The 22724-nt window shown below is 36.0% G+C and overlaps 1 protein-coding gene across 1 annotated transcript in view; it reads left to right on the top strand.

Annotated features, from left to right (window-relative positions):
- Positions 1–17293, top strand: part of LOC125669308 (uncharacterized) — a 255519-nt gene extending 238226 nt beyond the window's left edge. Inside the window, exons 14-32 of the mRNA XM_056163849.1 lie at positions 79–210; positions 3067–3199; positions 3390–3469; positions 3714–3892; positions 4312–4399; positions 4482–4552; positions 4763–4799; positions 4978–5075; positions 5267–5395; positions 6384–6532; positions 7047–7182; positions 8473–8631; positions 8776–8869; positions 9764–9834; positions 11209–11343; positions 14562–14681; positions 14788–14939; positions 15416–15551; positions 15653–17293. Of these exons, the coding sequence (XP_056019824.1) occupies positions 79–210; positions 3067–3199; positions 3390–3469; positions 3714–3892; positions 4312–4399; positions 4482–4552; positions 4763–4799; positions 4978–5075; positions 5267–5395; positions 6384–6532; positions 7047–7182; positions 8473–8631; positions 8776–8869; positions 9764–9834; positions 11209–11343; positions 14562–14681; positions 14788–14939; positions 15416–15551; positions 15653–15724 (2171 nt within the window). The 3' untranslated portion in view covers positions 15725–17293. The remainder of the gene's footprint in view (positions 1–78; positions 211–3066; positions 3200–3389; positions 3470–3713; positions 3893–4311; positions 4400–4481; positions 4553–4762; positions 4800–4977; positions 5076–5266; positions 5396–6383; positions 6533–7046; positions 7183–8472; positions 8632–8775; positions 8870–9763; positions 9835–11208; positions 11344–14561; positions 14682–14787; positions 14940–15415; positions 15552–15652) is intronic.
- Positions 17294–22724: the final 5431 nt, after the last annotated feature.

Raw genomic sequence — 22724 nt, 5'->3', positions numbered from 1 at the left:
TGTAGTTTGTTAAGAATAGTAACACTTATTGTTCATTTCTCATTAATTGCGAATATGTGCATTGTGTATGTATTTAAGCATGTGACGAAGAAGCATATGGACTCAACTGTTCCCAGAATTGTTCTCAGAACTGCCTCGGCGTTTGTGACAATGTTGACGGATCCTGTTCGTGTTCAGTTGGGTGGTCAGGGTCCCCTAACTGTAGTGAAAGTGTCTAACTTATATTTTGCCAACGAATATTCAATTTTTAGCTCAACTGTGCTGAAAGCTCAACTGAGCTGAAAGCTCAACTGAGCTTTTCTGATCCCTGTTGTCCGTCGTCTGTCCGTCCGTCTGTCTGTCACAAAATCTTTTGAACGCTTTTCCTCCTATATCGCTTATCGGATAGACTTGAAACTTTGTACAATGCTTAATTACCATTTGTAGATGTGCACATTGGTGGGACAGGAGGATCCAATTATTTTCCTAAAAGTTATCGTGGATCTAAGAGGGGCGGATGATGTATAATGGCTTGTGAACAATTCTCCTATATGGCTTATCTGATAGATTTGAAACTTTGTAAAAGCTTCATTTGCTATTTGTAGATATGCATATTGTCGGGACTGGAGGATCCAATTATTTTTCTTAAAGTTATAGCAGATCTAAGAGGGGTGGATAATGTTGAAATAGCTTGTAATCACTTCTCCTCTGATATTGCTTATCCGATTAACTTGAAATTTTGTACAATTATCGGAACAGGAGGATCCATTTGTTATCCTTGAAGGTATAGTGGATCTGAGGGGTAGGGGTGCAAACTAGTTTGTGAACACTTCTCCTATGTGGCTTATTGGAGTTCATAATGTCTATGTCCCTGCTCATGCTTTCTCCTTCATACCATGCAGTACATTAAGAGGAGGAGATTTCGTTGGGAGCGCTTCCAATTTAGGGAGCTCGGGAGACATTTGTTTTCCATAAAAACAATCTGTAGTTAAATATTACGTTTATAAGTCATGGTCGCAAAGTAAGTGATTCCTTGGTTTTATGAGCTGCAATTCATGAGAGCAACGGCTTCCTGAGTCAAACCTCAAGATCTTTGGAGTTTGTAATCACACGTCCCACACGACATTTCAATTGTTTTCCTCAGGTACTAAGAATCACAATGTGTGTATTAATCGAAGTAGAATATTTCTATTTACAATCATTTCGTCAAGTTACATGTACCACTTCAATTTGTAGACATAAGATGTTGTGTACAATTACTTCATGCAATTGGTTTTTACCAAATTATCAAGATTGTATTCTCTAAAGTATATCAAAGTTCCACAAAGTATTTAAACCATTCCATATCCTGTGATAAATCTCATAACTTCTATATTTATATTACAAATCGTATTTTTCTCCATGAACCAACCAGTTTCAGAGCGCGACACAATCCGTTCATATTGACTATGCGCTAGCGCGATTCACAAAATTTGACTCAAATCCAAATCCGTTCATATTGACCATAAACAGCTCACAAATGCTGTTCATTTCTTAAATGCAATACAAAATAGAGAGTTGGGCAAACACGGATTCCTGGATATACCAGAGGTGGGATCAGGTGCCTAGGAGGAGTATACATCCCCTTTCGACCGGTCACACCCGCCGTGAGCCCTATATCTGGATCAGGTAAACTGAGTTATCTGTAGTAAAAATCAGTGCGCTAAGAACGGTTCTCAATCGAATTCAAAATTGTATCCTGTAATGTGCATTATAGTAGTAGTTAGCATTAACTTCATAATTGTTAGATTTAATTTGTCATTAAAAGTACAAAAATATATAAGATTCGATATTAGTACATCAGACGAAATATCCTCATATTCGAGTCAAATTTGTTTCTGTGTTATAGCTTTTGTGGAACTTGGATTGTAAATCAGTAGTTATGCTAAATATACCAGGTATATACAAAAACGCACGATACTATTTTGTAATTGTCCAGATTCAAAAATCTCTAGTGTTTCACTGCTGAATGTTTGAAAAGGGGAAGTAACTCCGTTTGGAGTTATCTTACGTTATCCTGCATTAATATACCTAATGTTAAGCCCGGGTTCCGTCTCGGTCCCAGAGTCCCGTCAAACCATAGACATTTTCATAGATAGTGCCTGTCTCTTCGCAAAGCGTCATAACACTCCCTGCTGCGGTCTTGAGCACCATGCATAACTCAAAATTGTGACACTTCATCTAAAATTGGATACGTCTCGACAGGGGTGAAAAATGAACGAGTCGGACAAGTATTTGGACCCGTCCAGGTTAAGGATGAAATTCAAATAATTGATCAATAGTTCAACACCTATCAAAAGAATGTATTCTATATCAAACAGTATATTTTTAGATGTTGTTTTGTTTGTAAAGCCGTAAACGCCGAAAATAGGTCAAAATTTGAAGCCCTCCACCGGTATTGGTGACGACTCCATATGAATGAAAATTCTCGAAAGGGACGTTAAAACAAGATACAATCAATCCATGGTCAAAGTCAGAGTCTGAATAACGACCTAAGAATTGATACGAAACACGTTAGACAGGATTAAACCTCATGACAGACTGTATTAGCAAACTAAATTGTTATAACTACCATAAAATTTGTGAAATGCTGACATTAAACAAGACTGTTGAAACACCTAGAACATAAACTTGTTTGTCATTAGCCTGCCTCGTTTTAAAACAATCCATAGGCAGAACAAGCTCTTGTGTACCAATTCAGTTGAAAGACATAAACAACATATGCAGGTGATAATGAAGTATTGCTATATAAATATTGGAAGATGACGATAAAGAAGATTAAATCATCCCGTTTGTCATTAAGATGAGTTGTTGGTTTGCCGTTTACATCTATATTCAATGAAATATTCAAGTACGAAGCAAATATGGAAGATTCTCTGTGGTATCTTTTATTTCGAGTTAACTGGATATGGAATCGACATATGTTGAAAGAAAATGGTGCTTTTTCAAAGTTTTCTCTTGTCCTAAACAGATAGGCAATCAAACAAAAACGTTCTATGTTAATTCTTCTCCGTTATCATCCGTTTTAGCGAATATGTTTATTATCAGAATTTTCGGGGTCAGGAGGTTCTGCAGCACAGTCCGATACGACAGATTCTGGCGCAGTAGCAGGAGCCGTGGGAGGGACGGTGGGAGCCGTAGGTCTTATTATTGTACTCATCACAGGGATACTGTTTATACGGTACATTTTATTGTTAATCTATTGACAAATGAATCACATAATGTATTTTTAACTATTTTCCTTTCTGAAATTTATACAGAAGAATGAATCAATTTTAAGGGATATGTAAAATAAAATTGTTAAGACATTAACAATGAAATATAGACAAACCTTCCTCTCCAAACTAAAACTTCTTTTTGTATTTATGTAGATGGAGAAGAAAGAAGGAGAGAAAGCATGAAGATACGGAGACGATAACATTTTCTTCTGTCCCAGAAACGTTAACAATAGGTAATTCTGCTGCTGTAAAAGACACCTTATTGTTAATAATATCAAGTACAGAATATAATATCAGCAATATTCATTATTAAGGTAACTATGTTAGAAATCTTTGTTTTAATCAATGATATAGGGGGGGGGGGGAGATGAGCACAGGCAAAAGTAAATATTGTCGTGCTGCTAATTTTTCCTGTTGGCTTACATTAGCATTACGTGTCGTAATTCAATTTGATACAACATGTATAATGTTTTACAGGTGATAAAAGACATGAAGATATGGAAATGAGTGGAATCAGAAATCCTGGCTTAGAATTAAAAACTAACCGGGAAATACTAATGACGAATACTAAAATAGACATATCTGTCGCAGATTTAGATACAGCAATATTCGTCTTGTCTGAAAATCAGAATGTCAAGTTCAAAGAAGAATATATGGTATGAGTGTTTTAATTAATAAAATTATGTAACAGGTGAATCGTACATATGAATAGTTCAATTGAAATTAAGTGGATATTGTGCATGATTGTCTGTAATTTCTTGATATATGGAAACGATTTAGCAAAACGTTTTAGTATCATTTCTTTGGAGGATTTAAGCTGGTGGGGGGTTTTGTTTGTTTGTTTTGAAAATATAACTCATGTCTTAGTTTGTTCATTGTACAGGTAAGTGTGGAATCAAGTCATTCAAGATATCTGGCGAAGACTTGTAATAAATATTAAGAATCAGTTCTCACTATTCTGTACAGAAATAAAATTTTAAATGTATTCCGTTGATGTTGCATATATATTTTTTATTGCATTAACATTATTTCTCTACATATACAATTTTATCGTTTCATTCACTGGTGTTTATAGACAATTCCTAGAGGAGAACTACACCCATGTAATGAAGGAAAGAAACAGGAAAATGTTGCCAAAAATCGGTACACCACGATTTTCCCGTGTAAGTGTCTCAATGTGACGTTCATTGAACTAGTAATAAGTGTTGTGATAAATATCAACAGTGTACATTTTGTTTTGAGTAGATGACCATTCACGTGTTGTTCTGGAAACATCGCCAAAAGAGTCAGACTACATTAACGCGAATTATATTGAGGTCAGTGATTTGAATCGATTTTTATAGTGGTTAATGTTAATGAAGTACACAAATAAAACTGTGTATCGCCAAAGAAATAAAATCTACATATATAATGCAAATGAGTAGCCATCATTTAGTTTTTATACAAGAAAGACAGATTGAAATTGTTGAAAAATCAATGAGTAATTTTATTCCTAATATTAATCTTCAATTTCGTCATGGTCACAGGATGTGCAAGGAAAGAAATCGTATATTGCAGCGCAAGGTAAATATACAATGTATATCTTCATATATCGATTTTCAAGTGTGCGTTATTATCCCAACATATTTTGTGAATTTGTAAAAATTGAAGAAGACTGGACATGTCATTTATTTATTTTTGTTGATGATTTGTTAACTCTGAATCCTGGGTGTGTTTTAATATGCCTGTTTATATTTATCAGGACCAAAATCTAAGACAACTGTTGATTTCTGGAAAATGGTGTGGCAAGAAGACATTAGTGTAATTGTTTGTCTGACAAATATCAAAGAGGGAAATAAGGTTAGAAAGAGACACTTGATATTATGATTCAAAATCAATGATTAATAGCATGCATACAAGGGATACATTTTGTACATATGCAATAAGGTGATAATAAACTGATCACATAGCTCTACATGTACGTAATGTGATCTTACTCGCAGTAAAGTTGTATTATGATAATAACCTTACTTGGACCTTATCTTTACCAGAACAAATGTGCCCAATACTGGCCAAATTCCAGTGACAAGATAAAGAAAGGCAACATCAGCATACGAAACCAGAAAGAAAACGTATACGCGGACTACGTCATCAGACACTTCCGCTTGCAAAACAGCGCCGTGAGTCTTGCATGTTTACGTCATTAAATTTTCTACGTCAGCTGAGAACATGGTTCATGCTATGGCCAAAATTATATTAAAGTATGTGAAGCAGAATTATCTGTAATATAAGATTAAAATTGTTATGCAGAAAATGTGCACCTATATCATTGACGAAAAGTGGATTATGAAGACAAATAGATGAAATGTTATGTGCTTATAATAAAATGATAAACCATACTTTAATTTACACTATTTATCTATGAATATTCAGTCTGAACATGACAGGAATCTAATTGAGGATATCCTGATATCTAGTGAATTGCACCGCATACCGGAATGAACATAGTATGCTTTATATCTAATGTATAGTTCACAGTTTGTTGCCTAATTTTGTGTCTGGATAGTTCAAGAGTTTGGATTGTACAACACACGATGAAGATAAATTGCACTACATTGCTAAAGTTAATTTGGTAAAGCTTAGATTGTTCCCATTTCCACCTTTCCCACTCTTAACTGTAACATTAAAAAGTAACAATTCACAATTTCTACCTTGATCGCAAATGCATATATATAAACGTTACTAACTTCCAAACAAATTTTTTTTATGTAGAACGTTTTGTATTTACGTGCTTCAGTTGTAATGTTAGAAAGTTAGAAGATGCATGGAATATAACTTTCATTTCATGTAATGACTAAAGACAAATCCTTGAAAACACATTAACATCATGCCCACCCGTCATAATTGTAGTGCAATATAATGAGATTAACTCATGATAAAATATGCAGGCCATTATGTGATGAATTAAGATTCGAAGAGTATGATACAGGTGCCAGAATCCAGAATTTTAAATGTCGTATTCTGATTATGAAACATCAGTATACAATTTGTTCAATTTATATGAATTATAATATTTTGGTACGTATCTTTTCGTCACCTTTCTCTGCAACAGATATATCCAATATTTCCAACTCTCCATATAGGTGATCATTAACTGTTTAATTTCAGAATAAAGTTGAGCGTGACGTGTGTATGTTCCACTACACACAGTGGCCAGACCACGATGTCCCAGAACCGCTGGCTCTCGTGGTATTCCATCGACACATTCTGAAAACTTCTGTCGAACATCCAGGGGAGTACACTCTTGTCCACTGCAGGCGCGTATTACTATTTATTCTTTCATATTTTTTCAATAGCAACATAGTATAATTCATCCACTGAATATTTTCACACTGTCGAAGTCATAAGTGTGATATTTTCAGTGTGAAAATAACATTACTTCATGACAGCAATGAGAAACTGTTGGGAATGTACAAGCTAAGACACAAAATATATTCAAAATTCTGAAATTGGATTTTAAACATTTCGCGCGCCAGACAGGATTTAGTGAACTTTGATTACCTTCAATATAATTTACCACGCTGATGATGTCATTATTGTTGAAGGGTTTTCCCCCAAAATACTCCTATTTATCAAATAATTTTACTATACATGACTAATTGAGATCCATGTCTAATATACTAGAATATTAACCATTGATAATATCAACTACTTCTATTTTAACCGTTGCTTATATTAATGAATTTCACTTTAACCGTTGATTATATTGATGACCTATTTCAACCGTTGATTATATTTAAGATTTCTAATGACTTATGTTTAACAATACAGCGCTGGGATTGGTAGGACAGGGACGTACATAGCATTGGACGCGCTTAATAAGGGAGGGGAGATAACCGGGAAAGTTAATATCCGGAAGTATGTAGAAACCATGAGAAACAGCCGTGCAAACATGATCCAGGGCGACGTAAGTTTGTGTTTTACTCTCTTTCATTCCTAGTGGATAATTTTACGGGATATCTTGATCAGGTAAACGTAGTAAAAATCAGTGTGCTAAGAACAGTCTAACATTTGATATGAAACACGTCAGACAGCATTTAGCCCAATGATAGGTTATAGATAATAAATTTCAATTGAAATGGTAATTGTTACGTACGTGTTCTCGTTTATCGGTGTTCATGTGTTTTCAAACAATTTTCATTCAGACGGAACTTCGAAATCAAAATCCTAGATCTGGTTAGTAGCATTCAATTCTCTGTAAAGAATTGTTGGTAGATGTGCTATATCATGCATGTATTCCTTGATATGTTACATACCACATTCCCATGGGTACGAATTGTGCTCCTTTGTTAGGTGACATGTTTCTATATTCATATGAAGCAGAATTTATTCAAAAAGTTCTATGTGAGAAGAAAAAATATCTTGCTGTGGCCTTCGATTCGACATTTAGATATATCGACGACGTTTTGTCTATTAACAATAATAACTTTCGTTCATATGTCGATTCGATATACCCCTGTGAGCTCAAATGAAAACCACCACAGAGTCGTCCACTTATGCCTCATACTTAGATATTTTATTGAAAGTAGACATTAACGGCAAACTGACAACTCAACTGTATGACAAACGGGATGATTTCAGCTTCTTCATCGTCAACTTCCCATATTTATGTAGCAATATTCCATTATCACCAGCATATGGTGTTTATATATCTCAATTGATTCGGTATGCAAGAGCGTGTTCTGCGTATAGTCAGTTTTTAAATCCAGGCAAGCTACTGACAAACAAGTTAATGGCACAGTGGTTTCAACAGTCTCGTTTGAAGTAAGCATTTCGCAAATTCTATGGTCGTTATAACGATCTAGTTCATCAATGGAACCTGTCATTGCGTCAGGTGCTTTCTGACACGTTTCATACAGATAGTTAGATCGTTCTTGACACACTGATTTTGACTACGGATGTCTCCGTTTGCCTGATCGGGATTTGGGGCTCACTGCGGGTGTGATCTTTCAACAGGGGATGCTTGATCCTCCTGGGCGCCTGGTCCCACTTCTGGTGTGTCCGGGGGTCCGTGTTTACCCACCTATCTATTTTGTATTGCTTGTGGGAGTTATGAGATTGATCGCTGTTCGTTGTCTTCACCTTTCATATAGATATGTGTATTGGGTTAGTTTAGAATGTTAGATCATTACAAATAATATAAAGAGAGAAAATCAGTTTTTTTAAATAGCCGTTTATAATATAATTCATATTTAAGGATCAATACAGAGTTGTTTACTTGGCATTACTTGAATCATTCCGAGGAAAAGGAAGGTCTGTATCAACCAGGACATTTCTACGAGAATTCCAGGATCATTCCTGTTATATCAATCTCGGAGAAGTAGCCAATAAATCACCAATTTCTGCTGAATTTCAGGTGATTCTATATATGAATCTCTAATAAACATTGGCCTACCTTAGCCTGAATGATTTGAACAGTTTGTCGGATATTCTACAACGATATTTGTGATTTTGTACAGAAACATGTGACATGAGAATGATCTTCAGTTCTTGTTTCTAGGACCTGTTGTCCGGAAGACGAGAATACACACAAGAAGACTACAAAACAGCGCGGCAAAACGTATCAGCCAATTACACACCCAGTGTTCTGCCTGGTAAACCAGTTTGTATAATACATGAATACCTTGGTGCCACAAAACGCAGTTCAACCATCTTGCAATAGTGATAGAATATTACCGATTAATTATTAATCCCCATCACAGCTGAATACTTACATTTCACTAATGGCACCACACTTTTAATATAGAGAGTTAAAAATGCACTTTCACTTTAACACTTAACATATACATGTAGATACATTCTTGCTGATGTCTGCCGACAAGAGATCTCCAGGTGGCTCGATCCTAGGCCTCCTGCTTTCCATTTTGATATAATTACACTTTAGCTCTCCACCCTTTAAGTTTGACTGAATCAACTGTTATTATATGTAAAACTTAAACGGTACCAATTTTGATGCACCAGATGCGCATTTCGACAAATAATGTCTCTTCAGTGATGCTCAACCGAAATGTTTGAAATCCGAAATAACTATGAAGTTTTAGAGCTAAATATAGCCAAAAACAGCGTACCAAAAAGAGTGGAGCCAAATTCGTCCAAGAATAAGAGCTATGCATGAGGGAGATAATCCTTAATTTTGAAATGAATTTCTAAATTTTGTAACAGCAATTAAATATACATCCGTATTTTCAAACTAGTAACGAAGTACTTAGCTACTGGGCTGTAGAGACCCTCGGGGACTAACAGTCCAGCAGCAGAGGCCTCGACCCCGGGGTCATAATGTAAAACTTATACGGTACCAATTTTGATGCACCAGATGCGCATTTCGACAAATAATGTCTCTTCAGTGATGCTCAACCGAAATGTTTGAAATCCGAAATAACAATGAAGTTTTAGAGTTAAATCAACTGCTATTACATATATAGGGTACCCAGAGACATAAAACCCTTCTGACTGATGAATTGTATATATATTTTTTGAAACCATTTCAGTTGAAAGTTACATGTGTCCATTGTCAAACACTAAAGGGAAAAGCACCTACTACAACGCAGTTTCTTTACAGGTTTGTCTGCTGTGTAATATATACAATTGTGAATAGAACATGAGGGCGATATGTTTATCAGACCGTCATTTTTTCTCGCAAGGGTTTTCTGATATACATCTGTCCTCACAAAGTAGAGTAAACCCATTCGCTGGTGAAAATGGTCAGACCTAAGAACAATCAAAACACAGCGGGGTTAAGGTTTCCCGAGTAAAATAACAAGTAATAACAGCATATTCATATAAAATTAAAATTCTTTCAAGCGTCGCATATTTTTAGTAAAAATCGTTTGTCAATACATTAACAAACATCGTATCACGTGGGGAAATCCTTTGCTTACCTATTACGTCGTCATACAAGTGACGTAGAGCTATTTTTATCCGCTACACTTTTAGTTGTTTATCACCTCGTTACAGGTGAAAGATGCACTCAAATCATTTGCAGCTTGGGTTTGATATGTCGACATTAATATGGTAAATTTAAAGAGTGATACGGATCGGTACAATATCCTCTCAAATATAGCAATTTCCATAATCTCAACTCAAATGTTGGGCATTTTCCACATTCACATCCAAATCGTATCTAAACGAGGCAAAATATTGTACCTTCCATATCAATATCCTAAATCTGCAACTAGTTACCTTTCTGAATATGCCTAGGTCGAAATAAAATATCGTCATCTTTAACCTGCAACGAGTCGATATCTACATGCGTTGGTTTTCTTTATTCCAAATGACTATACACATCGGGGGCGATATCAAGGTCACAAAGTGATGTAAAGATTACTTTACAGTCTTTGGTGCACATATTATATATAAATATATGAGACATATATTATCGAAGAAATGGGGGGGGGGGGGTCATCTGACAAACAGATTAAAAAACATACAGCTTGAACACTAGATAATGGCAATAAATAGCGAGAAAATATTATGACATTTTCCCCGCGATACAACTATAGACCTGTACGTCGTGACGTACTTTTCTATCGTGACGTCATATAGTATGAAGTGCACCGAGGTTTGTTTTAACTTGACTCGGGACACCTTAACCCTGCTGCGAAGTACAAAATGTACTCCTAGGAGCTGAACTTTTTCAAAGATTCCATGATAAATATTAATTTCTGTATAGATCAAAACAATTCTGTCATTGTTTTTCTTTATTTTAGAGACCTTATCAATTGATAACGTTCATATGCTTAAATTATTTATGGATCTCCTTACGGGAACAGTTTATGATTTTTATGTATGATTAAGTACTTTTATTATTAACCATAATTTACTACTACAAATCTTTAAATCATTTACATTGAATGCAACTATTAGATACAACAATGTACAGTGTACGTGATGGATACGTTCTACATGCTGTCTTTCATTTCCTTTTCATTTTCAGTCTTTCACAAGAAATGACCATTTCATCAGTGCTCAATATCCTCTCCCAGATTACACAGAGGACTTCCTGAGACTTGTGAAGACTTATTATGCACCTACAATTGTATCCTTGAGCCCGTTGGTGGAAATCGAATCGGTATGGTCGAGAAAAAATCCTGCAATTTGTATAATGAGCAGTCTTGTATCTTTTCATTAAGCAATCATTTGTCAGGTTACTGCGCATGATTCTGATGTCACAATGACGTCATGTGTAAGATTTGTAGTTATACGATGTTGGACATAAGCATCAAAATTTAATATTGAGAGATTAAAATTAATGTGCACTTTTAAATAATGGAACATTTATATAATTATTTGATTTTAATCTTCATGACAAATGGGATGACTTCAGCTTCTTCATCGTCAACTACCCATATTTATGTATCAATATTCCTTTATCACCTGTATATGATGTTTGTCTCACAACTGATTCAAGATGCGAGAACGTATTCTGCCTATGAACAATTTTTAAATCGAGACAATATACTGACAAATATGTTGCTGTTAGTGAGTTTCAACAATCTCGTTTAAGGTCAGCATTTTGTAAATTCTATGGTCATTATAATGATCTAATTTGCGAATATTGCACAACCCGTCATTGGGTGGAAAGTTGTCTAGAGTCCTTCTTTACATACTGATTTTGACTACGGATTACTCCGTTTACCTGATGAAAATGGCGGATGTGACTGGTCAAAAGGAAATGCTTACTTGGCATCCGATAGCACCTCTGACCAGTGTGTCCAGGTGAACGTGTTTGTCCTCTTCTTAAATGTTGTATTCTTTATAGGATTTATTACAGTGGTCACTCTTCGTTATTTTCACTTTTTCATTAGTCTATTTGCTGAATTCAAACAAGAAAGAAATTGACCTTGTAAATTGTACCAAAGATGTTTCAATAGCAACATCATTGAACATAAATATTAATTATGTAGAAAAAATTAATGTTTATCACAACGTTGTACAGTGATGTCGTAGGTGGGGACATTTTGGGTAGTGACGTTAGTCGCTAAAATGGAGTAAGAATATGAAAGTGGTTTCATTGTACGCATACCAAGTTAACAAATTCCGATATTTAAACTGTTGAAACTTCTACGATATGTGATTTATTAAACTTTTATTGATATGATGATAATGCTCATATAGCAGTCGACTGATAGGTATGAAATAGAAAGGTTTGGTGGAGTTCGTAGTATCAAGTGAGTCTATTTTCTAGGTCTACAAACTATCCTTTCTATGTAGTTTGAATGAGTGAGTACATTGTCAGATATAAGTGTGTGGATGAGCTCAAATATGTTAAAATTAAACCAGGACAAAACCGAACTTATCGTGTTTGCGCCTCGGCATCGAGTGAACGAACTAAAGGATTGTCATCTTTCGTTTGATGGATCCATTGTGCATGATGTTTCGTTTGTTAAAAACCTGGGTGTATTTTTTGACAGAACACTAAGCATGCGAAAATAGGCAACTGCTATATCAAAGGCATGCTTTTTTCAGATCCGAAACATTGGACGCATAAGACCATTCATTACTGATTACGCCTGCAAGAATTTGGTCAGTTCGCTAGTGACTTCGCGTTTAGACTATGGAAACGCCCTTCTCTATGGTGTTAATTCTGACATAGTGTCAAAGTTACAGCGTGTGCAGAATTCAGCAGCACGGCTGATTACCAGAACTAAGAAAAATGAGCACATAACACCAGTTTTAGTGAAACTCCATTGGCTTCCAGTACATTTCAGGGTTCAGTACAAACTGTTAATGTACACATTTAAAGCTCTCCACGGTCTTGCACCTGTCTACCTTGAAGAACTGGTCAGTCCATACAATCCATCAAGGTCTTTACGATCCGAAAACGCCATGCTTATTCAAACACCGAGAGTTAAGACTAAAACGTATGGCGACAGAAGGTTTGACAAAGCAACCGCCACACTCTGGAATAACTTTTCAAGTTACATCCGCAACGAAAATTCTTTCGAACTTTTCAAGAAAAATTTAAAAACTTACTTCTTCAGGCTTGCTTATCACGATTTTATGTAAGCCATTTCCAGTGACAGTATTAATATTCTTTTTTATGAAACCTTTTTGTATGTATTTTCTGTAGATTAATCATGATTTTGTGTAAGCCAGTGCTAGAATTCATATTCTTTTAATGAAACGAATATTTATTTATTTTTTTACACTGTTTTAGATATGTTCAATTTTTAATTGTAGTTTATTGTTGTTTTAATGTGAAATGCTTAGAGTAATTTTTTTTATTATATAATGCACTGTATAAATACTGTAAATAATAATAAATAATTTTCGAGGTCTACAAATTATCCTTTCTATGTAGTTTTAATGAGTGAGTACATTTTCTAGGTTTACAAAATATCCTTTCTATATAGTTTGGATGAGTGAGTACATTTTCTAGGTCTACAAAATATCCTTTCTATGTAGTGTGAATGATTTTCTCAGAATTACAACACAGATAATCCTCATAGTTTATAAAGAAAATTTTGAAGTTTTACTTTGTATGTGTTTTATACATTTGTATTGATTTCGGGTGTAAACCTCACAGTGAACTTTCAAAACTGTCCCGGATGTCATTTTAGCGTGATTATTTTATAAATAACGGTTTAAATCTCACACTCAGAGGTTACCTTCGTAACATAAGTAGTGTGTGTAACTTTGTAAATGTGCATGCAATAGATTTATGCTGTTTCATTGTACTCTATTTTGGATTAAAATCCGCGATCTTTCAACTCGACATAAACACATGTTGGTACCGTATAAGTTTTACATCATGACCCCTGGGTCGAGGCCTCTGCTGGTGTACTGTTAGTCCCCGATGGTCTCTACAGCCCAGTAGCTAAGTACTTCGTTACTAGCTTGAAAATACGGATGTATATTTAATTGCTGTTATAAAATTTAGAAATTCATTTCAAAATTAAGGATTATCTCCCTCATGCATAGCTCTTATCCTAGAATTTGGCTCCACTTTTTTGGCACGTTGTTTTTTGGCTATATTTAGCTCTAAAACTTCATAGTTATTTCGGATTTCAAACATTTCGGTTGAGCATCACTGAAGAGACATTATTTGTCGAAATGCGCATCTGGTGCATCAAAATTGGTACCGTATAGGTTTTACAATGTAATTACAAAATGTAAGTAGTCTAGACGAAAATGCCATACACTCCTTGTGCAACCTCAGAAAGCAACCAGTCATTGCAACTACGTATATGCTTCAAGACGGTTTACGATTGGCATGAGCTTCAATTTTGTATAGTAGAATCCTTTCGTTATTGTAGCCATGTCCAAAGTTTGTGTTTTCTTTTTCAGTCTTCACTTTGGCTTCCTGGTAAAAATGAAAGCAAAACGGTTGGAGCATTCACGATCAAAATGACAGATTGTACACAAACAACCACAGTCACCAAGACTAGCATTGCTCTGCACCAAAAGGTGTCCATTTACAAAGTTTTCTGATGAATGTTGTATTTACATTTCATGAAGTACTGTTTGGTATTTATAATCCAAGATTCGTTTCGTCTCAAACACATGATTGCAGGGAGCTAGTGGCATGAGCGTTTGTGTACTGGAATGTAGAAGATGGAAAGGAGAAAGTGACTCCTTAAACCGGAGAGTTTTACTTGATCTTATCAACGAGGCGAGGGTGGAGGAAAGGACCCACTCCGAGGGAAGGATTCTGGTTCTGTCGAGGTTTCATTTGATTATTTTTTTTCCAAACATATGTAATTTGTTTCTATTTATTTTACATTCATAATTATTTCTTAAGTTTATATGTATTCTACTTCTTTTAATCTGTGTTTATTTTACTAATATTTGTCTGTATGTATGTTATATGCAGGACCATATTGAAAACTAGCGTTATCGCTAAATATGTAATCCTGGATAAATAAAGGCTTTATTATTATTATTATCATCTGAAGAATTATTTGAAGATCCAGACCTGGGAATTAAGGAAAGGCTAATTTGGTCAAGGGTTAAGCCAAGTATTCTCTTGTTCTAGAAATAACAGAAATATACCCGGTATAACACTTGTGAAAATTATACATCGCTTCTAATAACAAAAAATCTCCCAGAAAATAAAGAGTCATTTTATCGCATAGCAATTGAATTCAATTCATAAATTCTATTATCATCAGAGTAATGAGATAAAATTGAATATTACTTAGTGATGGGGCCAAGCGATGTGGACAATTCTTGGTTGTATTCAATGCTCTGGAACAACTTACCATGGATACAGAGGTGGACATATTTACAATCACAAGACAACTCCAAATCCGACGGCCAGAGTTTATATCTTCTCTGGTATGATTGAAATACTTTCATTTTCCACTCAATTTTTTAATACGATTTCTTTTCCTTTGCACATCAAATGTACAGAAAACTCCGTGTTTTTCTAATTTCAGGAAGAATATCAGTTTTGTTACGAGGCCATTGCTGATCATCTCCAAAATGACACAGTGTACGCGAATTGCTGAGGACCAGTCAAAGAGACTGTGACACCAACCAGCCTTCCTCCTAATAACAATGGAAACACATTGAAGAATTGTTTCATTCACTGGAGACCAGTATTATATATGTACTGGAATTATTGACTCACCCACACTTCACTTGTTGTAATTGCTTGTTTCGTATTAACTATTCTTCCGCTTCTTGTTCTTCTGCCTTAAAATGTCCGCAGCCGTTGTCCGTAACCAATAGATGAAAGTATTAGAAACTCAAGGATGTGATGAGGCAGTATATCTAGTTGTGTAGAAATGTTTTTGTTTTCAGATTAAATGGGGTTAAGTTATATTTTGGGGGTGGGTCCAACATATTGTTTGATTGATTGATTGTATCTTGCTTAACGTCTCGTTCGAGAATTTTTCACTCATATGGAGACGTCATCAAGACCGGTGAAGGGCTTCAAATTTAGGCCTATACTCGGCGCTTACGGCCATTGAGCAGTGAGGGTTCTTTAGCTTGCCACACCTACTGTGACACGGAACATCCATTTTTAAGGTTATCTCTGAGGACCAGTGACATTCACACCTGATGCCGAGCGTTTGGCGATGGAACTGTCAATACCTGTTAACATAGATCTATATGTGGAAAAATTAGTTCCAAAATTCAACAGATATAGCTTTTAAAAATATGATAGCGTCCTAGGGTCTTCGGAAATGAGAAGAAGATGCCAGGGCATACAAACTAGTATCAAGGTGAAGGGACCCCAGTGATCTTGACCTCTGACCATGAATAAAAAAACCTGGTATAACTTTGAAACTGATATTGATAGAGACATGGGATCTTCAGATATGATAAGACTAATAGGCAACAAACTAGCATCATGTCAAACTACTCCTATGACCATCACCTTGATCATAAAAATTGGGACCAACAGAGACATGGAATCGGTGATTTGACACTGAAATGGAGCCGAGTTGAATTACACCGTTCCCACGACACGACCAGTATTCAACGTCCCATCCAACATAATGCAGCATACATCCAGTTATTGCTTGTTCTCTCTCTCTCTCTCTCTCTCTCTCTCTCTCTCTCTCTCTCTCTCTCTCTCTCTCTCTCTCTTATATCTAATTCAGATTTTAACCATTACACCTTTAATTCGGCGTCTAATTCATTTAATTCTGCACAGAAACTCTCTCTGACCTGAACGCACTCTGTCAGCCATTTTTGTTGTTGTTTTCATTCTTACTTGCATGTATTCCTACGCGCCATTTCATAAAAGTTAACCAAAGCTTGTTGATGAGAGAAACTCTTTGTTTTACTATTTAAAAAACACATATCTAAATGATAAGAAATGAAACTTGTAGTGCATTGATGAAAAAGTTGTCCGTCCAATTTTTTCTTTAATACCTGCATCAAGGAAAGAATTATATGTTTCATTTCTTAAATCAAGGTCTTTTGGGAAAATAGTAGTACTCGGAGAAAGCCTACTTTTTTTTATATAACCAGTACTTCGTTTGGGATACTTTATATTTTTTAATCGGTAGATTATATAACCATATTTTGCCATGTCTTAATTTTAAAATACATTGTTGCAACCCTTAGCACTGTTTAGATTTGGTCTTTTTTAGTTTCAAGTGTGTCCGTGCGTGAGACAGAGAGAGACGATCTATCGGGGTAATGAGCAAAATCTAGGCTGCTGTTTGTTACCCTTCTTGGTCCCTTGGATACGGAGTCATCCGTAGTCAACATCAGTGTGCCAAGAACAGCCTAACAATCGGTATGATACGCAAGAGCTTGTTCTGCGTATGGCCAGTTTTTAAATCGAAGAAGGCTACTGACGGCAAATTGATGGTGCAGGGGTTTCAACAGTCTCGTTTAAAGTCAACTTTTTGCAAATTCTATGATCGTTATAATGATCTAGTTTACCAACACAACCTATTTTTGGATCAAATGCTGTCTGACGTGTTTCATACCGATTGTTATGCCGTTCTTGGTACACTGATTTTGACTACGGATAACTCTGTTTACCTGATCAAGATATAGGTATCACGGCGGTTGTGACCGGTCGGCATGGGATGCTTATTCCTCCTAGGCACCTAATCCCACCTCTGGTGTGTCCAGGGGTCTGTGATTGCCCAACTCAATATTTTGTATTGCTTGTCGGATTTATGAGATTGATCACTGTTATCTTCACCTTTCATGAAACACGTCAGACAGCATTTGGCCCAATGATAGGTTGTATTGGCAAATTGGATCGTTATAACGACTATAGAATTTGCGAAATGCCGACTTTAAATGAGACTGTTCAAACCCCTGTTCAAACCCCTGCACCATCAACTTGTTTGTCAGTCGCCTGTTTCGATTTAAGAACTGATCATATGCAGAACAATATCTTGCGTATCGGATCAGTTGAGATATATACACACACCATACGGAGGTGATAATGGAATATTGCTACATAAACAAGATTGCTACGCGTAGCAAGTCCCATAATTCTTGTAAAAATTGTCAAATCAAATGCCGGCACAGTATGATTAACTACATATAGTGACTAACAATCCTACGAAATATGAACAAACTCCATTTTACGGTTTCTAAGCAGTTGTGACCACAAAGTGATCCTATAATGTAGCATGTACAAATTCAACAAAGTCCAATAACTCTTATAAAAATTGTCGAATTAAAATGGCGGCGTAATATGATCAACTACACATGGTGACTAACAACCCTACAAAATATGAACAAAATCCATAGAGCGGTTTTTGAGAAGTTGCGTCCACAAAGTGAAATGGGACGGACGGACGGACGGACACCAGTATTTCTATGTCCCCTTCCGCGTTGCGGCGGGAAACAATATGGGAAGTTGACGATGGAGAAGTTGAAATCATTCCGTTTGTCATAAAGTTGAGTTGTTAGTTTGCTGTTAATATCTATTTTCAATAAAATATCTAAGTATGAAGCAGAAGTGGACGACTCTGTGCTGTCTCTTATTTCGAGCTATTTTAAATCGACATAATCAATGAAAACTATTATTGTTAATACATGTGTAGATAAAACGTCGTCGATATATCTAAATGTTGAATTGAAGGCCACAACAAGAATTTCTTTCTTCTAACGTAAAAGTTTTTGAATAGATTCTGCTTCATAAGAATATAAAAACAGGTCAGCTAATAAAGGAGCACAATTCGCGTCCATGGGAAATCTAACAGACTGTTGGAAGACCTGATCACCAGAGACTACGAAGATATTGTCAATGAGGAACTCTAGCAGTATACTTTGAGATATTCAGTTTAGAAGCTGACCCCGAATTCCTTTCAAGGGATCACAAGAAGAAAAAAATTAAGGTGGCATATAGTTTAGAATAACATTCCGAGCAATTTTGTTCTATAGTGCTTTACACAATATTTTCCCTTGAGAGATAAAGAGCATCAAAATTTCGTACATTATTTTCCTAAATATCACTTATCACGTAACTAACGGCGTTTTGTTGCAGAACGATAAAGAAAATAACTTTGCTTCAATAAAATTTTGTTCTACTTCTCTTTGTAAATTGTGTGTTTTCTAGCCCTTGTCGAGCCCCGGCTATTTATACATTAAAGCAATTTTAATGCGATTCGGGTCATCTATGAGCTCAACCATACAATCGCTGAAAATTTCAAGTTGATATGATCGTAAATAGTTTCCGAGAACACTCGGGGACAACCTGATTCTCTAAAAAAAATTGTCAATATTTAAAGTATTAAAATTCGGAAAAATACATATTGAGTTCAAGTGAATATCCAACCTCCCCGAAATTTTTCACGAAAAGTCCAGGTTAGAATAGGTCCTCCGTACCCCTTGCTTGTCGTAAGAGGCGACTAAATAGGGAGGTCCTTCTGATGAGACCGCAAAAACCGAGGCCCCGTGTCACAGCAGGTGTGGCACGATATAAAGATCCCTCCCTGCTGAAAGGCCGTAAGCGCCGAGCATAGGCCTAAAATTTGCAGCCCTTCACCGGCAGTGGTAACGTCTCCATATGAGTGAAATATTCTCAAGAGGGACGTTAAACAATACTTAATCAATCAATCAATCACGAAAAGTCGTATGCTGATTTTTAGTGTGTGTTGAGACGTCACCAGCTGTGGATGAAGTACCACAAATGTAGACCTATGATTTGCGCTCATGGCCGTAGCAGTGAGCGTTCTTTATCGTGTCATCGCCTGGCACGACAAGGAGCGCCGCTTTTGCTTTAAAGTCACCTTTCATATGATGGTTGGTTGTGCATTGCTTAACGTCCCTCTCGAGAATTTCTTACTCATATGGAGACATTGTCGGAGAAGGGCTACAAAATTTAGGCCTATACTAGGCGCTTACGGCCTTTGAGCAGGGAGGGATCTTTATCGCACCACACCTGCTGTGAAACGGGTTCTCGGTTTTGCGGTCTCATCCGAAGGACAGCCCAATTTAATCGTCTCTCAAAGTACGACAAGGAAAGGGTACTGAGAACCTATCCTAACCAGTAACCTGGATCCTCTTGGTGTTGTTTGTTTGCCGTCCCATCGAAAACATTTCACACTTAGTGAGACGTCATCAGCTGTTGGTGAAGTATAAAATTAGACCTATGCTTAGCCCTCAGGGCCGTAACAGTGAGGATTCTTTAACATACCAATGCCTGTCGGGACATAGGACACCGTGTTTAAGGTCATCATTCATATGATGTTTGTTTTATATGTTTGTTTTACACTTCATCGAGAATTTCACTAGTATTCAGACGTCACCAGCTGTAGGTGAAGTACTACAAATTTAGACCTATGCTTGGCACTAAGTAAAAAGGTTCTTTAATGTACCAACGCCTGTCGTGACGCGGAACACCGTCTTTAAGATCACCTCTGATATGAATTTTGTATCGTTTGTCACACAGGTGCTTGGGTTCAGGACCCCCCTCCCCTCCGAATAAGCTACATGAGTTGATTTAATTTTTTTCATTGAAAATATTTCTAATACATGTCAACAACGTCTTACATACCCCTGGAGTCCAAAATAAGCCCTTTAAAAAAATACCCTCACTGGTTATTATAACAGAACTGTTACAATAACAACAAGGTCAGAATGGTAGGGGCCAGGGGAAGCTGCTGGATTTTAGCATATATTGTATGGGAGATATTTTGCCTGGCTAAAGATAAACTTATTAATTTTTTCGATGATTGGTTTTACGAAAACTGCGAGACACGGTTACTTTAGAAAGCAAGCATACACCACTTCATTTGTAACAAGAAAACTACGATGACACGGAAAATAGAAGTATTTGTCAAATTGAATTTAGAATTCAAAGAATTTGACATTGACTAGGTAGTTTCCAACCTTCAGCAACATATTATGGAGTATCATATATTTTACATAAAAATGTTTGTCTTAAAACACAACCAATATACTGTAGCTTATGAATGATGAAATTTAAATCATGATTTTACAATAAAGATTTGCCTAAATGATACTTCATATTAATTTTTAGGTCACCTGAGTAAACCCAGGTGACCTATTGCAATTGCTTGTCATCGTCCGTCGTGCATTAACAATTGAACATGATTACGTTCTTGATAACTACCATTCCAATTATTTTCAATTATATGAAGCATCTTTGCTTTTCTGAGTACTAGTGAATATTATCACTACCGGGATACATTTCACTAGTACTCAGGTGACCGATAAGGCCTGTGGGCCTCTTGTCTTTGATCATTAGCGGAGGTGCGTTACATGTAGACGCGTCTTATTTATAGGAAGATAAATGTGTTCTTTTAGGGGGCGAAATCAAAAGTTTAATGCCTGACAAAAAACTAAATTCACTTAGTTTTCACCAAGACCCCCCCCCCCCCCACTTCCCTTTAAAACTAAATCTAATGAATGTTGAACCTAATCGATTAACAAGTAAAAACATACGATTATGAATAACATTCTGCATACCTTTTGTACTATTTAGCATGCATTAAAACTGTTAAATGTTCATTAAAATGTGATATTATTCTGTTGTTGTTAACAGTTGCTTGTCTTTTGTCTTTTTCCACTTTAAGGTGTGAACGAAGTCGGATGACAGAGACTTACGGGAGATTTTATCCCCCTCCTCCTAACTATCTGAATTTAGATTTTGATCCGACATCGATTTTTTGATCTCGCCCCTAATTAAAAGGTGTAATCTCGGTATATTTCGCTTATTTTAAAAACATGCGTTTGTCAATGAGAGTAACTTTATAAACCGTATTTTTAAAAATGCACCATATGGTTACACAGTGGAAAATGTCTGTATAAGTTTTTACATGCATGTATGTTAAAGCCTCGCTTTTAATTCAAGGCAACATTGCAGCTCTGTATGTTTCCACATAAATCATAAGAGAAAACATGCCAAGATGTAAACGCTTCAGAGTACAAGCGTACGGCTAAACACGAGACGAGGAGCCAACAGGAATATGATGTGTGATATACTGTAATAGATGTTGTACATGTTCTAGCCAAAAGGGAGTCCTGGTGAGAATTTCTTAAATCTTCTTGTAAAATATTACATAGGAAAAACTAGTTTGGCAGAGATTCGAACGGGTGTTGACACTGCTTTATAACTTCTTAAAAAGTATAGAATAAATTTGATTTTATAAAGGATATAATACCAACCATAACTGTAAGTAGCTGATAGTATTATCATAGGATTAAATTGAAATAGTGAATGAATTTAAATAAGGGATTAAAATCTGTTTTATTCGTAAAATTTGTGTGCAAGTTATGAGAGGAAGAAAGTACATTGTTGAAAAACATAATTTCCATGATGCAATGACAGCAAACACCATTATGACGTCACAATCACAACGCGACTAAAGTCAGTCTGTGCAGGAGAATGTTACGGATGTCGAGGAACAACTACGACATTCCGAGGATTTGATGGATAATTTAGCAAAGAGTTTGACAGACATGGAAAACATGGCAGAACGAGCCTGTCAAATTCTTTGCGAGGAGAAAGAAAAATTACAAAAGAAGAAGGGCACTTTGGAGAAATTGAAAGAAGATGTC

This window comes from Ostrea edulis, chromosome 4 (genome assembly GCF_947568905.1).
Source record: "Ostrea edulis chromosome 4, xbOstEdul1.1, whole genome shotgun sequence".
NCBI lineage: Eukaryota > Metazoa > Mollusca > Bivalvia > Ostreida > Ostreidae > Ostrea > Ostrea edulis.
This window is presented reverse-complemented; position numbering and strand designations above follow the sequence as displayed.